The 18,850-nt window shown below is 48.4% G+C and overlaps 1 protein-coding gene and 2 long non-coding RNA genes across 6 annotated transcripts in view; 1 reads left to right on the forward strand and 2 right to left on the reverse strand.

Moving 5' to 3' along the window:
- Positions 1 to 10,515: 10,515 nt before the first annotated feature.
- Positions 10,516 to 12,922, reverse strand: LOC116661606. 3 transcript variants are annotated; one of them, XR_004317556.1, is made up of 3 exons: positions 11,920 to 12,922; positions 11,672 to 11,800; positions 10,516 to 11,040 (listed from the first exon to the last, which is right to left on the reverse strand). It is a non-coding gene; the product is annotated as an uncharacterized LOC116661606 (long non-coding RNA). The 3 variants fall into 3 exon arrangements; XR_004317557.1 differs by having other exon boundaries at positions 10,516 to 10,872; positions 11,672 to 12,922; XR_004317555.1 differs by having other exon boundaries at positions 11,672 to 12,922.
- A 222-nt stretch (positions 12,923 to 13,144) lies between these two features.
- Positions 13,145 to 16,043, reverse strand: LOC116661607. Its single transcript, XR_004317558.1, has 2 exons — positions 15,495 to 16,043; positions 13,145 to 13,523 (listed from the first exon to the last, which is right to left on the reverse strand). It is a non-coding gene; the product is annotated as an uncharacterized LOC116661607 (long non-coding RNA).
- A 303-nt stretch (positions 16,044 to 16,346) lies between these two features.
- CCNY (cyclin Y) overlaps positions 16,347 to 18,850 on the forward strand; it is a 53,512-nt gene continuing 51,008 nt past the window's right edge. For both annotated transcript variants that reach the window (XM_032474140.1, XM_032474141.1), the window contains exon 1: positions 16,347 to 16,730. In XM_032474140.1, coding sequence (XP_032330031.1) covers positions 16,577 to 16,730 — 154 coding nt within the window. In that variant the 5' untranslated portion in view covers positions 16,347 to 16,576. The remainder of the gene's footprint in view (positions 16,731 to 18,850) is intronic.

Genomic DNA, 18,850 nt, shown 5'->3' on the forward strand with positions numbered 1-18,850 from the left:
CAGTTGAATCCTGTCATTGTGGGAAGCCAGCTAATATTCTATTTTCTTTTCTTGTAAGGAGAACTTCTAAGATCTGTTCTCCTAGTAACTTCGAACTGTGCAGTAGTGTATCATTCATGTGGCCGCGAGTGCTTTACGTGACATCCCGTGACATGTATCTTGTAGCCGGAAGTTTGCACCTTTTGACCACTTTAACCCCCTCTCCCCACCCCACCTCTGGGAACCACCAGTCTAATATCTGTTTCTGTTTCTTGTGTCTATCAGTGTGTTCTCTTTCTTTGGTTTTGTTCTTTTTTTTTACCCCACATATCCTTTGGTATTTCTTTCTCTGTCTGCCTCATTTTTCTTAGCCTTCAAGATCCATCCAGGTTCACAGATGGCAAGATGTCTTTCCCTTTGATGTCTCCGGTGGCTGGAGAGCACTCTGTTTTATCACACACATACACCACAGCGTCTTTCCCACTCGTCTGTTGGTGGGCATGCAGGTCATTTTCGTGCCTTGGCTGTTGTGTGCGGCCCTGCAGTCAGCATGGGGGTGCAGGTATCTCTTCCAGTTAGTGTTTCCTGGGGTCTTTTTTGGGGAGGGGGGTAAATAACCAGAAATGATATTGCTGCATCATATGGTAGTTCAATTTTTAAAATTTTGGGGGCATGTCTATACTATTTTCCATAGTGGCTGCACCAGTTTACATTCCCACCAGCAGTGCACGAGGGTTCACTCTTCTCTAAATCCTCACCAGCACTTGCTACTTTTGTCTTTTTGATGAGAGCCATTCTGATAGGTGTGAGGTCAGTGTTCCATTGTGGGATACTAGGCATTTATTGGTATTTTGATGTCAGCTTGTTTCTCTTCGTACATTTAAAGAAATTCATAAATATATTTTAAAATAGGCAGCTCTAAAGCCATTTTTATACAGAAAAATAATGAAAATGACATTGAAATTTTATTCTGTAAACCAGAAGAGGTTAAAAACATGCACCTGCTTCCTAAGTTTGTTTTTGTTTTTTGGTTTTTTTTTTTGACATTTAAAAATCTTTAACCACTGTTTCCAGAGTGAAGAATTGGACAGCAGAGTAAGCCTTTAGTGTCTGCTTTTAGTGCTTTCTAGGGTCCTGGGTTGTCCTGTGACAAGACCAAGAGCAGTGGGCAGTGTTTCCTTTCAGTCTGTAAAGAGGATGTCAAAATTAGGCAAGATCAGAGTGAACTTGAATTATTAGCTGCAAATGAGGAGGCTGTAGTTTGAAACATTGTTTTAGTTAAAAAATGTAAATGTTTTTCTGTGTTTTCACAGTAGGCTAATTTGTAAAAACTTATAAAGTAGTGAAAAGTCTTCAAATTTCAGTGGCTTAAACCAATAATACTACACTCACTGACTGCCCTTTGACTTTCCTAGTCCAGGACGTAGGGGCCGCCTGCATTCTGCTAGTGGATGGGAAACGTGAAGGGAGGAGTTCACGACAAGCGTGTTACAGGCCAGGCCTGGAAGTGGTGTGTGCTGTTCTGCCCGGTTCCTTCCTGTCAGGCTCTCATGGCTGCATTTATAGCAAAGGAAGTTTGCAAATGTAGCCCATCTCTGTGCCCAAGAAACAAACGGAAGGTGTTTGGTGAATAGCTAGCCAGGCTCTGCCATCCATTACCTTCCTGATTAAGGACTAAAATCAGCTAATGAATTTGGTTGCTTCTGATCCACACAGTTTATAACTGAGGTTACTCAGCCTCTCTGTGCTCCAAATGTCCATAAAAGTAAAACGTTTTCTGTTTAACTTGTCAGACTACTAAAAACTGAAAAATTTGAAATTTGTAGGAAAAAAAGTTGCAGAAGAAGGCTTATGTAGGGTCTCGGTGTGCACAGGTTATTCAAGAGTTAATTAATCCAGAATCTCACCTGATACTACTCTTCTCACTGATTTTTCTGTTTATATCGTTGTGCTTTCATGGTCATTGATCAGACATCATAGTTCTAAGGTGCTCATGTATGCCTGAAAGGGTAGCATTTTCTTTGATTACGTATCTCACTGTAGAGTGATAGGACGAAAATAATCCAAGAGAGAAAACAAAAATTTAAAGGATGTATGTTTCTTGTTGACATTTCAGATAAAAATTGAAGAAAATTAAAGTATTTAACTTTTTATTTTCCTCTGAATTTAAAGGATTCATGTGTAAATTTAATGTCAACCTTCAGTTAGTAACCAATGACTTCTTTTCTGGGAAGTCAGCATCTGTTGTATTAATCCTCCAATGAGAAATGTGCAAAGACCCCTCCCACAGAAGACACGCAGCCACTGCCCTCACAGAAGCATTGGCATTGCCGCCCGCAAATCTCACCCTCTGATTCCTGGATTTCTACCTTGATCGGAAGCAGACAAAGTATTCCCGTTCATTTTACCCCATCAGAAGAACTCAAAATTCCGTACTTTTGTAAACATACATGAAGTCTGATAGTCTACTGTTAGTTCTTAGATCTAAGAGCAGTTAAAGCAGATGCTTTTAAGTATATTTAAGGTAAGTGTGTTTCTACTAGAAAATGACAAACAATCTGGGCAGAAAACTTAAATTCTTACGATTGCAGAATAGTAAGTTTTATATGCTAATACAAGTAAAAGATAATCTGCCAAACGTGAATTTTTCACTTACAGCAGTTCCCTTAGGAGAGTTCTTAACGAGAACTTAAATGGATACACATATGAAGAATTCAAGCATAGCCCTCCCCCAGACGCAATGTATTTTAGTCAATGTAAGGTACTTTAGAATATAAAACAACAATAGAAAGAAGTCAGAGAGGTTAGTGATGGTGGTGGTGGGTGTGGCTCTGGTAGAAAATTCGTTTGATCATTTGACTATTAAAAATTCATTTGGTTTAAAGAGAAGGAAATATTTAAAACGTCAGTGAATTTTAGATCTTCAACAGCTAAACCACTGTAAGCAGTTATCAAAAGATGATCATGGAAAAGTGACATCATTTTGAAAGTAGGACGTACTGTTCACATTGCTATCCTACATGGATCATTTCTGTACAGCATGTGCGCTGTTGTGGTTTATGCTCTATGTCAAAGCACTGACACAAAGTCTTCCAGTTTCAGAAATACAGATTTATAATCACACTTAACTCAGCTCACGAGACGCTGGTTTTTCATTTCTTGGTAACTAGTCCTCACACACTGCCACTTGTAGTACGAAGTAGTTTGAATTCCATTAAATTGGATATTTAGATTTGGTTGGTAGATTTTAAATCTGTCTAACTTGGTGGTTATCCTACTTTAACCCTGATTGGCAGTTTCCATTACAGTTGTGGCTTATTTAAATAATATGGAATATTGTGGAATATACATTATGGAAGAAAAGATGGAGAAGAAATGGTTTGGAAATTCAATTGGTCTTTATTCTGAAAAGCATTCTTTCCTTCATCAAAAAATCAACGAGAAAGATGAACATGACAAAAATCATGTTGTAATTCAGGAGGAACATTCATTAAAACTTAAGCAATTTAATACACAGTGTATAGTGTATATAGACAGCTTTGTTACAGATATGTGCACTATTTTTGAATAGACTGTCGATTAAACACCTGAATGATAGTAGTATTTTAATTAGTTTTACTATTATCTTGCCCGGTGGCTTTCACAGGAATTTGGTTTTAATTGTGGAAGAATAAGGGAGACGCCTAAAGGAAAGTTACCCTTCCCAGAAAATTGGTAATAGGGTCAGAGACAGCACTCATGTTACTCTCTTTACTTTAGTTTGTTTTAGAGTACTTGCACTGATGCTCACAGACAGTGAGACATTTTGTACATTTGGCAGTATAGTCATACTTTCTTTGAGTTCCCAGGAGGTTTTTTGTTTGCTTTCCCCAGGTTCGAACCACTGTAATTTTGGGGACCCTTGACTCATTAAGAAGGTGGAAGATAGTGTGGGGTGATGTCTCTTCTGTCTGCTGCCTGCTTTGATATCGGCCACTGTGCCAGCTTAGACCCTGAACTTCTTACACCCAGGTTCCAGGAGAGCGTGCGTACCGCTTCCCTGACCTTATTTCTACTGTAGACACTGTGAAGTCTGAATTAGCTGACTTTAAAATGCTTATCTGATGGTCACAGACTCCTTGAATGATCTGCTAGTGACTCCTATGGATAAAACTTCCCTTTAAAAATTAAAATTTTTTGTTTAATAAATTTTAAATGTAGTATCCTTTTCATGCTTCCATGATGATGCTTCTCCTACTTCGTGTCCTAAGTCTGACCACCTTACTCCCTGCACTCCTGTCACACCTGCCTAACTTCCAGAAATTTATGAAGTTGTTCTGGGGCTTTATAGAACTATTATTCTTTGTGACTAGAACCTCCTTCTTTATCTGGCAAGCTCCTACATATACTTAAAAGCCCAACTCCAAAGACAGATTGATTCCTCCTACCCCAGGCCTCCTCTGGAACCTGTTACAGTAATACAGCACTGCTTCTGTTTCCTGTTCACATGCTGGTCACCGATACCAGTATAATTTACTTCGGGACATGGAAATTGGAATTGAGGATGCATTATTCGTTTTTCTTATCATCAGTCCACAGCTTGCCAACTCAATAAGTAGTAGGGGCTTATAAATATTTGATAAATCAATCAGTAAAGCTTGTACACTTACCAGACTTTGGTCTATTCAGCAGAAAACCTGCCTTTATTCAAAATTATTCCATATCAGAACAAGGCATGTTAGATTTGAGCCTGACTAATAAGTGACCTGACTTGAGCCTTCTGTTTTATATCAGATACCTGAGTGGGCAGGTAACATTCTGGAAACAGTCCTCATGAATACCCATGAAGGACATCTGGCGGCAAAACGCAGAGGAGAAAAATAACAATAAAAACCGAGTAAGCTGCGAATCAATAATGTATACTTTGTATTATTAAAGCGATTTTTTATGATTTTGAGCTTCTGTTCAAATCTAATTTCATGTTTTCTGAGAAAAAATACTTAATCATAATAACAGCTGGCTTCATTACATTAAGTGCAAATACTACTTGTTTGTATGTTAACTTGGCATTAGTATCTGCACTAGGTAGAAGAATTTTAAATTATATTTGAAGAAATCCATTAAAACCAATACCATCAATATATTGGCATTTGTGGTGAGGCTTACAGAGCGGTGGGGTTAGGTTGATACCCCTGGACAGAAAAGTGTGTTGTTTTGTGAATCAGATTATTCTCCTTGGGGTACTGTTTTAAAGTCAAAGCTTGAGTTCCACATTCACATCTTGTTAGTGGTGTTTTTAGTTTAAGCTTGTGGCTTAATTAAAGCTCTCGGTAGTTCTACTAGACTCTTCAGTGCCAGTGCTGGGCTGCTGCACCCGACGCCTGTTTCCACGCGGGGGCCCCGCGCTAGCTTCCACAGCGGCCGTGCCATCGCGCGCCCGTGGCAGCGCCGCCCGGGTGGCCCCCGACTCCGGAGCCGGCCGCCTCGGTGCTGGCCCGGGGCAGGGAGCAGCGGTGGCTCGCGGGACGGGTGAGCGGGTGACGGGGCGTGGAGTCGCCCGGGAACCTAACGCTGCCTGACGAGAACCCCAAGACGCGAAGCTCGTGCGGGTTACTGCAGCGCTCGGTCTTGGGCGCTCCCGCGGCGCTCCGGGTCGGGAGGGAGACGGGACACTGTGTTTGCTTCCCACTGTGTAAGGAGGCAGGCGTCTGCGTGTGCTTTAGAAAAACATCCACTGATAACTACGTAGTACTGAAATGTTCAATTTTCTTATAATTTCCAAAACTAAGAGTTCCATCAAAAATAGTGACATTTTTCAAAGGGCTGGTCTGTGTGTGTGTGTGCGCTCGTGCCTTTTAAAAATTTTTATTCTTTACTGAAGTATAGTCAGTTTACAGTGTTGTGTCAGTTTCTGGTGGACAGCGTCGTGTTCAGTCATACGTGTACATGCATATATTCATTTTTGTATTTTTTTCATTATAGGTTACTGCAAGATATTGACTACAGTTCCCTGTGATACACAGTAGGACCTTGCTGTTTATCTGTTTTATGTATAGAATATCTGAAAATCTCGGTAAGATTTGTTTTCTTATGTTTGTTTTCTATGTCTGTGAGTCTGTTTCTGTTTTGTAAATAAGCTTTGTGTCTTGTTTTTAGATTCAAAGGGCTGGTCTTTCAGGTTTTCCTTTATCCAGGAAGTTCCCTTACATGGCATGGACCCCTCATTGTAAGGCCACGTGAGACTTTCCAGATACGACCCATGATGTGTTAAGGACATATACTCAGCCAAAATAGTATTTTCAGCTACTGGTGTGTACGTGGTTGTGAAATGTTTATCGACTAAGGAAAGAGGTAATCCACAGAGCTGGGGGGACAGGTGTGGAGCTGAAAACTCAGACACCTGTGAAATAGGACCCTGAGGGTGGAGGTAAAATCCTGCAGGATTTCTGAAGTGGCATCTTTCCCCGCCTCATCTTTCTTAACTCACTTACAAACCAAACCACAGGAGAATGACAGGTCTAACAGTTTGTCACCACTTGTGGGGGAGGTGAGTCTTACAGAGTGCTAGGAACCTGGACGGAGTGAGGAGGTGAATAAGGCCTGGGAGGGTCATGACCTAGCTATGACACACAAGGGGCATTGTTACAGTGTGAGGACTGCACCTGGGGGCACAGGGGCGGCAGAAGGGACGTGCCCCTCACCCAGGCAAGGACCACTGCGCCCACCCCAAGGGTGGCTGGCGGGCAGAGGCAATGGTGGTGAGCTGGGAGCCTGGCCGGGGGCTGCTGGGGATTGGGGGGTCTGGGAGTTAGGAGAAACGTCTGTCGGAAAGCTTGGCCAACAGAGACCGAAGCCAGGGAGACAGCAAGGCTAGGGACCCCAGGTGATCTGAGCAGAAGGCACCTAAACTGAGAATAAACAAGAAACTGACAGTTAAATCGGCAGAGGGTCACTGGAGGGAGCATGGGGACATCGCGACCACGAGGCTCCCCTGTGCACCTTGACCTGGGAAGGTGCTCCCTCGCTCTGTTGGCCCCACGCCCTGGCTCCTGGGTCACGTCAGGTGTGCTGTCACTCCAGGTTCACGGCGAGGAAGCTGGGCAGTGAGCCCGAGCCCCCCGGGCACAGGGACACCAGGAGCTGAGCTGGGACTGGAACCACCCACTCTGGAACTTTTTGCCGCCAGGTGAGCCTTGGTCCTGTCATTTTCCAGTGCTGAACATCTTCAGCCTAGAAGGCTTTTGTTTCTAGTAAATGTATTCTGTCTTCATGGGCAGCGAGCTGGGGGACAGGGACTCGTGTGAACAAACCCAGTGGAAAACGCAGGCTGACTCCAATGGCTTCCTCAGCAGTGCGTGCTTAGGAAGGAGCCTGAGTTTCAGCGGACTTGGTCTTTGAATGTCTTTTCTAGAGACACCGGGTGTCCAGGGCCTCGCACGGAGACGTCCATTCAGCAGGGCAGGTTCTGTGCTGACCCTTAAGCCGGCGCTGGACTAACGATTCTTCCCCCAAATGAAAGTATTCCTCTGTCTTGCAGGCAGTGAAGCGAGGGCTTTTGCATCTATGTTTGAATCTACAGTGGAGATTTCAGAAAATCACAAAAATGTAAGACGCCTTTGTTTCTGTTATTTAAAGCTTTAAAAAAATTAACTAGATTGATAGAGAATGAATCTTGGTCACATTTCACTTTTCAACTGAAAGTTCCCTGACTTGATAGGTGACTCTTCAAACCTGCGTTATGTCTAGTTAGTTGCGAACAACGTAGCTCAAGGCACTTTCTCTCCTAGGATGTTCTGCAGACGCGTGGTGAACACCAGGGCGGGGCGGGCTCCCCTTCCTCCTAGGTCACCTCTTGCGGCGGGGAGCTCTCGCAGAGGAGCTAGCTGTGGAGCTGTCAGGAAGGCGCTCTGGGTCTGATGCGAGGGACGGAATGACACCGTGGCCATCAGGAACTAGCAAGGCGGGTTTCTCAAAATAGGGCTGGTGTGCTACCAGAGCGCAGTGTTCTGAGACGGCAGCTGGAAGGGGACAGGACCGGGCTGCAGTCTGGACCTCCTGGCTGAAAGTCTCTGGGAGACTTCGGGGGCTGAGTGTGAAACAGCCCGGCAGACAGCAGAATGTCACTCTGGGCGTGCTACGTCCGTGAGCCCTGCGTTTGAAGAGGGGAGAGCAGACTTGTGTCCAGGTCAGCTCTGCCTGATACACCCCCTTCCAGACCCTCCACCATTTCTGTGGCCACTTGATGAGAAATGTGTTACTTTTCAACTTCCTGAAGAGTCAGATGTATGTGTGTTCAAAGGGTCCCTTTTCAGTAAATCAAAGTGCATCTGGGAGGATCAAAGGGCTCTCGCCCACGTTCACATCCAACACCCGACTGAGACAGTTAACTCTGACTTTGGGGAAGTTTGACTTGAGGCAGTGTTTTTCAAATTCAGGTATTTAACTGGACTCTTTTAAATAAAAAAAAAAATCTTGACCTCAGAGTTTTGACGTAAGGCTAACTTTTACAGTATTACATATATGAGCAAATATAGTATCAGATATAAACTATGAGGATGTCGTATTGATGTCTGAAGTCAAAACAAGATGCACAAATGAAATACAAACAAGACCATAAAACTAATAAAGATTCAAACTGGCAACACTGAGGGGACACAGATGATGGTGTTTGCTCAAACTAAATTGTGCGTGTTAGGTTCACAGCAGAAGGATGTGGCTTTAAGTCCAATTCTATTTGTGATTGAGTGGTGTAGACAGACGGGCTCTGTCTGCTAAATCAGACTAAGTGGGCTTCTCAGGGTGCCACCTGCTTGTCCTCTGTTTCTGGCTCCCATCGATGGCTGCCCCATCCTGCACTCCTCACCCCTGTGCATCAGGTGACTACACCTTCCTCTCATGACCATGCATCTGACTCAGCATTCCTGCTGACACCTCCAAGTCTGTCTAAGCAAGCCAGGACTTCAGGGAGAAGAGAATCTGGAATCATGGATTTCTGTTTGGGTCAGAGCACAGGGCACACCCCAGATGCCACGCCTCCTACAACGTGGACTCCACTCCTGCCATGGCCCCCACCCACCAGCCAGGCCCGAGTGGAACCTTCCCCTCCATAGCTCTGACTGCTACCTCCCCTCTTGGAGGGCCAGTGTCAAGTCCAGGCTCGTATCAGGACTAGGTGGAGAAAGCAGTCAGTTGGCAAACCCTAAGACAAGGGTTTTCCCACAAGACAAGGATTCTGAGCACTGGCCAGGCTTGGGGGTGCCAGGCAGGCTTCAGAAGAACACCAGGGCCTGGGCCTGTCTGAGCTCAGGCAGATGCCCTCGTGGCTCAGCATCACAGCCCGCGCGGGTCAGCGCCTGGCCAGGCCTGTCACCAGGCACACAGGCTGGTGCCTCCTCTAGACCCAAATCCAGACTAAAGCTGAATGGAAGGAACATTTGGGACCCCTCAGTTACCTGACACCAAACAGCCCCATCTGCAAATCCTGGGGACTCCTGTGAGACTTGATGTGTTGAGAATGAAGCAGCATGAGGATCACACCTAAACTTTCACAGATGGTCAGCGTGAGTCCATCACAAACCGAGAATTTGGCTGATTATTGTTGGGACTGAGGAACCTGAGAGTTTGGATTATCCTGGATGCCTTTCCTCTGGATTCTCTACGAAGCAGACTGAGGAAACACTGTACTGACCCGGGGCCTCTCTGCACCAGTCTTTTTTGGAAGAGTTCTCAGGTACCTTGGCCCAAGCATGATGTGAGGAAATATGTAGAAATGGAACATGAGAACATTCAGTGTGAGGGGGGAGGAGAGGGGAAGGAGTGGGGAGGGGAGGGGTGATTCAGAACAAGGAAAGCAAGACGCAAGAAACATCATTCAAAACATATTTTAGTTAAAGTGGCTGTGAGAGAAGCCTCGTATCTCTGCTTTTAAGAATGCTGATGATGGATAAAGAAGCTGTGGTAGATTTATACAATGGAATACTACTCAGCCATAAAAAAGAGCAATGCCATTTGCAGCAGCGTGGATGGACCTGGAGATTGTCATTCTATGTGAAGTAAGCCAGAGAGAAAAAAATGCCACATGATTTCACTCATATGTGGAATTAAAAAAAAGAAAAAAAGACACAAATGAACTTACTTACAAAAGAGAAACAGACTCACAGACATAGAAAACAAACCTACAGTTACCAGAGGGGAAAGAGGGTGGGAAGGGATAAATTGGGAGGTGGAGATTTGCAGATACTAACTACTGTATATAAAAATAGATAAACAGTAAGTTCTTCTGTAAAGCACCGGGAGCTATATTCAATATCTTGTAACCTATAATGAAAAAAATATGAAAACAAATATATACATGTATGAGTGAACTATTACACTGTACACCAGAAATTGAAACACTGTAAACTGATTGTACTTCAATTAAAAAAATAAAGTGCTGGTGACAGGCTTGGGAGCTGTTCACAGCAAGTCTTCACACTGGGAGGATTAGGAATATATTGGGAGTGTTAGCAGACTGGAGATACCTGGCAATGAAGATAAGTGTGAAGGAACAGTCTGGGCTTATTCTGTACAAACCTGTTTATTTTCTTGACAAAGGGGAAAGTTAAGTGGAGAAGCCAGCTGAGGGTTTCTGCAGCAGTTCTGGTTGTGGATCTCTGAGTCATTTCTATTATCCCTTATTAAACTTAGGTTTGCAATTTTTGTGCTTAAGTAACCTCCTTGGAGACGTTCCACCTGTGTCTCTCCCATGTGCTTGTGCAGCCGGAGCTCAGGGCCCTGGGAAGAGGGCATCACAAGGACAGTGCCAGAGGACTCCAGGTGTGTGCCTGAGTGGGCTTCAGTGCAGGTCTGAGGACAGACAGAGGCGTCGTGTCACTGATGTGGGGGACACGATTGCCTGTGTGGAGCCGAACTTCCCTAAGTGTTAAGGAGAAAGTAAGGCTTTTCAGGGCGGATGCTCCAAAGCCCACAGCTTCTCAGAAGGAGGAGCACAGGTCCGGCAGGTAGGTTGCTGGAGGGGATCTGGCTCAGAAATCCCACTTCAGCGTCAACCTCCTGGGCCCTCCCAGTCTTCTTAGATGATTCCTGGAGACAGAGATGCCACACTGCATGCAGGGCTCCCCGGACGTGCCTGGGGAAGCCGCATGGGGACCTGTGGCAGACAGACTGGCAGACGCTAAAGGCTGCACTGGAGCCGGGCTGGAGAACGCCCACAGGTGCCTGCATCAGCCAGGCACTGGGGAGGGCCGTCGCCTCCGCCACAGCGGCGCCCTGCGGCTGCGGGCGCTTGCCAGCGAGGGGCGCGGCTGTGGGCCCACACTGCCAGCAGGTGGGGAGTGAGGGTGTCAGCCCTGAAGAGGGGGATCTGGGAGACCCACTCTACCCTGCTCTCCCATCAGCCCTTCCCTCTCTGTGGCCTCACGCTCACTTGCACAACTCGACTGTCCTTGTTTTACTGTAAAAATGTGGTTGGGTTTTTCGTGCTGGGAACAGAGCCAGTTAACTGAGGTAAAGGTACGTGGAAGTACCTGGCTCGGGGAGAGGTCAGTAACCCACCACCACACCCTCCATGTTGGACTGGAAGGCCTTCTGGCTGGGTTGGAAGAGCACAGCTGGTGAAATAACCTTCCTACCCCTTTTCCAAAGCGTCAGGAGTTGTGAAAGGAGGTCCAGAAAAAAAAAAGTTTTTAAATAGGGAAGAATCAACTTCTACTACCTCCACCCGCTCCGAGGTGTAGAAGTCCCTTGCTGACTGTTCCGAGGGCCCGCAGGGGCCGGGTCACCTTCTGAGGGAACAGGGTGAAGTCCTTGGGCCACTGCGAGCCTCACTTGGAACTGTTAAAGCCTGCAAGACACAAACCTAACTAAGATTAAACCAGAAGGGCCCAAATACTAATAAATATTAGTAGGGCCCACCAGAGGGCCCAGGAGAGGCAGGAGCCAAGCAGGCCCCAGGGATGTGACCTTTAATCTAGTCCCACGGAGTCAGGGCAGTGGAGTTGCTGACCCCCTGGAACCGTTTAGCTTGTTCATAAATGTCCTTAGTGCTTCTTTGATGTCCTGGAGTGGCTGACGTATGTATAGCCAGCGCTGCTGATTACTGCAGAGACACCCCCTTGTTCAGCCAGAAGACGACCCAGGGCTATGCTGCTGCCAAAAAACGACACCGGCAGGTCCTGGAGGTCCCTTAAGGCATCACCAGTTTTGGAGGCCAGTTGTGGCCTGGGTAAGGTGTCTGAGGTTGCTTCACGACAGGCAGAACCCCCCAGGGGCGGCCAGTCCAATGGCGGCCCCGAGTCCTGCCAGGATTAGCCCAAGTGCCCAATTCTGTCTGTTTTGCAAGGTGGCATTATACGTGGTGGCTCCTAGTCCTTTAGGTCCCAACTGTCCCAAAGTGCATTCTCCCTGGAAGTGGACATTGTCTAAGCACAGATAGGCCACTGCCCGGAGAGGCTGGGAAAAGGAGGAATTTGGGTTCCCTTCGAAGGGCAGTTTATTTTGCGGTGGACCACAGAGGAACAGGTACCCAGGATGGGTGCAGGCTTGCCAGGGTGAAGTGGAGTTAAACCAGCGACGTAACAGGGAGGCCCGGCTAGGTCTATTACTGCATCCGGGGGGCAGGTGCAGCCATGATAGAGAACAGTATGGGGAGTCTTCAAAAAATGAAAATAGGCTTACCATATGATCTAGCAGTCCCACTCCTGGGCATATCTCCACAGGGAACCTTCATTCAGAAAGACACCTGCACCCCAATGTTCGTAGCAGCACTACTTACAATAGCTGAGATATGGAAGCAACCTAAATGTTCATCGACAGATGCATGGATAAAAGAAGTCATGGCGTATACATATACAATGGAATACTACTCAGCCATAAGAAAGAATAAAATAATGCCATCTGCAGCAACATGGATGGACCTGGAGATCATCATTCTAAGTGAAATAAGCCAGAAAGAGAAAAAAATACCATATGAGACCGCTCATATGTGGCATCTAAAAAAAGAAAGACAAATGAACTTACTTAGACAACAGAGTAACTGTCACAGGCATAGAAAACAAACTTATGGGTGGGAAGGGGTGGGAAGGGATAAACTGGGAGTTTGAGATTCGCAGGTACTAACTACTATATAAAAAACAGATAAACAAGTTCATAGTGTATAGCACAGGGACCCCTATTCAATATTTTGTAGTAACTTACAATGAAGAATATGAAAAAGAATATACATATGACTGAAGCATTATGCTGTACACCAGAAATTGACACAAAACAAAATTAAAAACAAAACAAAATATATATATATATACACCAGCCCATGATTTCTTCCGTACAGCCCCTTTCCAGCATTCTCCCATTCCTGTGGGGAACACGGGACGGCTGGGGAGGCCAGGGGCTCAGTCACTCAGGCCGTGGCTCGGTCAAGCTCTCGTGACTGAGCTGCACGTTCTGCCGCTCCATCACCTTTGTTACCTCCTTGGCGTACAAAGGATCCGTCTTGCAGTGGTCCCTCCAGTGAATTACTGACACCTGGGCTAGGAGCGGCACTGCTTCTGAGAGAGCCGAGATCAAACCTGTATGTTTCATGGGAGAATTGCTGGCAGTTAACATTCGTCTCTTTCCAAGTGGCAGCATGAGTGTGTAGCACGTGAAGTCCAAATTTAGAATCAGAAAGAACATTTAATTCCTTACTCCCCCCCCCCCCGCAGAGCTCTCATTCACCACCAGGTTCAGCTTCCTGGACTGACGTCTGGGGTGCTGGGCTCTGGCTTCCATGGCTTCATCTGGACTAACATCCTGCCATTTAGGTTCCCATCACTACAAAACCACTCCTGTCGGTAAACCACTAGACTTCAGGGCTGTCAGGAGGTTCGTCTGGATCTGCTGGGATAAGCTCGTTCTATTGTCTCTGTACACCGATGTGAAAGATCTCCATTTTCAACAGCTGGGAGAAGAGTTGCTGTGTCTAAGCCTTGGCACACCTTTAAAGTACTGTCGAGGGTGTCCATTAGGAGAGGATATTTTGCTAACTCTCCCCTGGTTAACCAGTGGTGTCCTTTGGCTTCTAACAGGCTGTACCTGATGAAGGGTTAAAACCTCTAGGTGTTGTCCCAGGGTTAGGGACAGGTTAGCCTAGAAGCCTCACTGGCCAGTAGGGCCGTGGCTGCTACTGCCTGTGGGCAGCTGGGCCATTCCAGGGCTACTGAGTCCAGCTGTTTGGAAAAGTAAGCCACTGGCCTTTGATCTGGTCCCAGCTTTTGGGTCAGGGCTCCTAGTGCTGTCATTGACCACTCATGGACATGGTGAAGTCTTTGTCTAAGTGGAGAAGCCCCAGGTGTTGCTGCCCTGCTCAACTCGGGCTTTAGAGTCTCCAAGCCCACTGGTGGTGCTGCTCCACTACAGGCTTCCCTGCTTCCCCCAGGCTTTGCCTGTAAGGCTGTACTCTGGCATCTAGATATGGCAGAACCAGCCACTGCAAGAAAGCCTTGGAGCTGTCTCTTTGTGGTTGGAGACGGTGAGGCACCAACTGCTGTCTCCTGGTCTGTGGCCAGGGCTCACGCACCGGAGGCCGTAACCAATCCTAAATCCTGGACACATTGTGAAATCTGAGCCTTTGTTGGGGAAGACTTGACATCCCTTTTCTGCCAGGAAATTTAACATGTTAACAGTATTCTGATCTGAACCTTGCCTTGTCTCACTATTCATAGATCATCAACATACTGCAACAAAGTTCCATCTTTCAGGCTGCTCCCTCAGCTCCCTTGCTGAGGTGCTTCCAAAGAGATGGGGGCTGTCCCGAAAGCCCTGTGGAAGCACTGTGCAAGTGTGCTGAGTAGCCTCCAGGGTGTCAAGGTCCCTCCATTCAAAGGGAAAAAGGTACTGGGAGTCTGCATGTAGGGGGTGACAGATGCATACTTGAGGTCTAACAGAAGTACTGAGCGCTAACCCCCACCCCCCACACACTTAAGGCCTCTGGCTTTAAAGGATATGGCCTCTTCGAGAGGTACTTCCCTCCAGGCTTTAACTCTGTTTTCAGGCGGGATCATGCTTTGCCTTGCTTGGTACCGATTTATATGAAACCACAGGTTCTACCTATTCCCTACTCTTGGGGAATATTTTGATGACCAATAGGCAGGTCATCTGGGGTTACCAACAGATTTATTCCCTGTTCTGGTTATCTGTCTTCTTGGGCCTCACTCTGTTTTAAGAGTATACTAGCTCCCAGTTGACTTAGCAGATCTCTTCTCAGGAGGGGGTCAGGCAATTCTGGCTAACAGAAAAAGGAGTGAGTAATGATCCCACCTCGCAGGTTAGGGGGGTGTAAACTGTCTCACCTCCGGCCGCCCATCAATCCCCGTTACAGTACAGTCCCATTTGGAGAGGGGGCCGCAGGTCAAGCCAGGTCAGGATCTCACAAGGACATCCACCCATTCCAACAAACAGCAATAGTACAGTTCCGAGTATGAAACTTTTTAAAATACAGACTAACACAAGTATAAACGTTTAACGAGACAGAGAGGGAGCACAGGTTAAGAAGAGGTTACCCTCGTCCAGAACTGGAAATGATGTTTGCGCTGCCTTTGGCAAGACGTCCGCACGTTGCTGGTGCCGAGTTAGTTACCTTAATTTTCTTCCCGGTTAGTACCTGCGTCCGCCACTAACACGTCCTATTTCTGGGCCTCAGTTTCCTCACACAGAGAACGGGCTGCGCCTGGTTTCTCCTGCTCAAAGCGCTCTGGACCCTCGGCTCCTCTCAGGACGCCTCCCTGGCCACTCGGAAAGGGTGGGAGGGTTGCTCGGCTGCTTTATTCTGTCCCCCAACAGGTGAAGGTGCACCGTTGCAGTGCAGTGGGGCTGGCAGGCCGGGGACCACCCCCCGAAGTCCCAGAACGCACACCGACAGCGTAGGCAGGGGAACAGGTGAGGCCGCGCTACCTAGCGGATACCTGCGGGGAGGCGGGCGCCGCCCGGGCCCGAGTGCACTCCCGTCCCGCTGCGGCGGCTCGGGATGGGAGAGCGGCCCGTCCTATCCAGCTTCCGCCCAGCGCTTAGAAGAGACAGACTAACCCACCCTCCGCCTCCCGCCCCCCATCCCGCAGCCGAGGCACCGCACTCCGGTCCCGGGGTCAGACCCTCGCGCCACCTCCGAGCTGTCCGCGCCCGCAGCGCCCGCCCCCTGCTCGTGGGCACTTCCGCTTCTGGGTCAGAGGGCGGGGCGGTGGTGCAGGGCGGGCGGGGCGAGGAGGGCAGGGTCGCCGGCGCGGCAGGGCGGGCCCAGCGTCTCCCGCCGCCCAGGCCCGGACCCAGCGTCGCGCCTCCCGCCGCCGCGTCCCCGCTGCCCGCGTCCGCTCCGCCTCCCCGCGTCCCGAGCGGCCGCGCCCCCTGAACCGGAACCGTTTGCGGCCGCCGGCTCGGAGCCGGGCCGACCGGGAAGCGGAGGCGGCTGCGCGGCGCCCGCCATGGCGGCGGCGGGGTGAGCCGGTCCGGGCGGCCGCAGTCGCGCGGGCGCGGGCGCTCCTCCGCCGCGGACAGGCCGCCGGGCCGGCGAGGGGAGCCGGCCGCCCATGGCGAGGCCGCGCCGCCGCCGCCGCCGCTGCTGACCGGGGCCGCGCCGGCCGGGCCCGCCATGGGGAACACCGCCTCGTGCTGCGTGTCGTCCAGCCCCAAGCTCCGCCGGAATGCCCACTCGCGGCTGGAGTCCTGCCGGCCGGACGCCGAGCTGAGCCGCGAGGACACGGGCTGCAACCTGCAGCACATCAGCGACCGAGAGAACATCGACGGTGAGTCGGCCGCGCGGGTGCCCTGGGCGGGGGTGAGCGGGCCGGGCCCCGGGGCGCGGGGCAGCCGGGCCGCGGGGGCGCAGGTCACATGTTGGAGTCTGAGTCCAGCCGGCGAGCTGGGCTCCCCGGACCCTCGCAAAATGACTCCTCCTCTGGCCCTCCGACCCCAGCGACGCCGCAGGGTTGGGGTGAGGGGTTGCAGTCCCACGGCTCCACCTGAACGCTTTACGTTTTCTTTAGTGTTAGTGTCAGTGCTTTGCAGGCAGCTTTGGGCCGGGGGCGAGCCGCAGTCCTGCGAATTCCGGACTGATCTGAGTGACTTTGGTTTGGACTGGTGTTTGCAAAGGAAGTTAGAGGACTGGTCATTGCACCTAGTGATGGTTGTCTGTTTTCCTGGTCTTGCAGTAACTTCACTAGTAGTATTTTCGCTGTAAGGTGCGTGGCTTAATATCTACAGATGGGTAGTTTGTACATCATGCCGTTTATGCAATTTTCAACTTAAAAAACTTGAAAGTGAAAATACATGTTAGTGACGTGTTGAAATTTCTTTTTTTTAAGCCACCTAACCTCGCATTGCTGTGGTTGAACTCATCTGAAAAACATTTCTTGTGTGAGTGAATTGGCAGAACCCTGTCGTGATTCCTTCCTGTCACTTTCAGGCTGCTTCATTCCATCCAGTGTGCAAAGCCAAGTTTAAACTCACCGAAGGAAAGGATTTTTTCATTGTTTGGCCTCTTTTAATTTCTTTTAAATAGTGATTTCATCTCTTTAGCATGGAAGCTTTATAAAATGAGTACCATGTGTGAAAGAATACACTGTCTGGTTTATGGCAGGCGTTTAGTAAATTAGGGTTCAGTATGACATATCTAGTGGTGGTATTTCAAGCTTCCATTATGTTAGCTTACTCTTTAGCTGCCTTTGAACTACAGCGATTTTTTATTTCATTTAAAAGCATGTAGAAGGATATTAAGGCCAGTCTGTCTTGATCACTGCTATGGCCCCAAACACCTGAAAGAATAAAGACTGAGTAAGTGTTGTATTTTAAAGGAATGAATGAATGAATGAATGAACGACTTTGTCATAGGAAATCATTACCCAGTCCTATACAGTGTTGCCAGGCAAAAATATTTGGAAATAATTTCTCCTTTATGTTGTGTCCTAATTTTCGGTAGAGGCTTTGAGTTTTAAATAATGGGTTGAAATAATACAGATAAAAGGTGGTCCTGGCACTCCGGCGGGCCGTTCTGACGGGTGCGGTGGTGGCTGGTTTTAGTTTGCTCACGTGACGTGGAGCCTCTTCTCATTGTACTTGTTTGCCTGCATTTTACAAGTGATAGTTTTAAAATTGTGGTGGGAGCTGAGCTCTACCAGAACAGGGGCCTGGGGCAGGGCAGGGCCTCTTGCGCAGAGGTGGACTCCCCACACTTCAGGATGGGCGGTGAGCAGCTTTTCCTCTGGGCAGGTTTGGAACCTGCGACTTGTAGGGCTGTGTGTGGAGGGACTAGTGTGCTGGCTTATCAGAGAGCAGAGAAGTCACATGGGAAACAAGGCCACAAAGCAGGACATCTGCGTTAGGACTGTCAGCAGGTGGGAGAGGCAGGTGGGCTCGCGCTGACCGAGCACCTGTCCCGGCCGAGCTCGGGGCATGGTACAGGCCCCTTGGCCCCGAGGGAGGGCAGGCTGGGGCTGCACCTTGGAGCCTGAGTGGGATTTTGGTGGTGGCAGAGGAGGGGCCTTTCAGGATGGCGAGGGTGGTCTGGATACCTCCCACCTATCCGTTCAGTCCTGGGAGGGTGGAGGCCGGCCACCCACGTTTCCATCCAGGTGACTGTCCTGCCCCGGCATCCAGCAAAGAAAGCGAAGAAAGAAAACCTCTCATAAAAACGTGTAACTGTCTGAGGGCCTGTTCTGCCTGTTTTCCCAGAGCTCAGAGCACCTCATTCCGGTCTTTGCCCTGAATTCCTTTCACGCAGTAGGTAGACCTGGGTGGTGGACAGCATTCTTTGTTTTGTGCCTTAATATATATACCCTTTTGAGAAAACTGCTCCATTGGGCTTTCCCCTGTTAAATTTATCTTACCTGGTATTTTTATAGGATTCTCGTTAGTGTACTGAATCAAC

The sequence above is a fragment of the Camelus ferus genome, chromosome 35, assembly GCF_009834535.1.
Source record: "Camelus ferus isolate YT-003-E chromosome 35, BCGSAC_Cfer_1.0, whole genome shotgun sequence".
In the NCBI taxonomy this organism is placed as follows: domain Eukaryota; kingdom Metazoa; phylum Chordata; class Mammalia; order Artiodactyla; family Camelidae; genus Camelus; species Camelus ferus.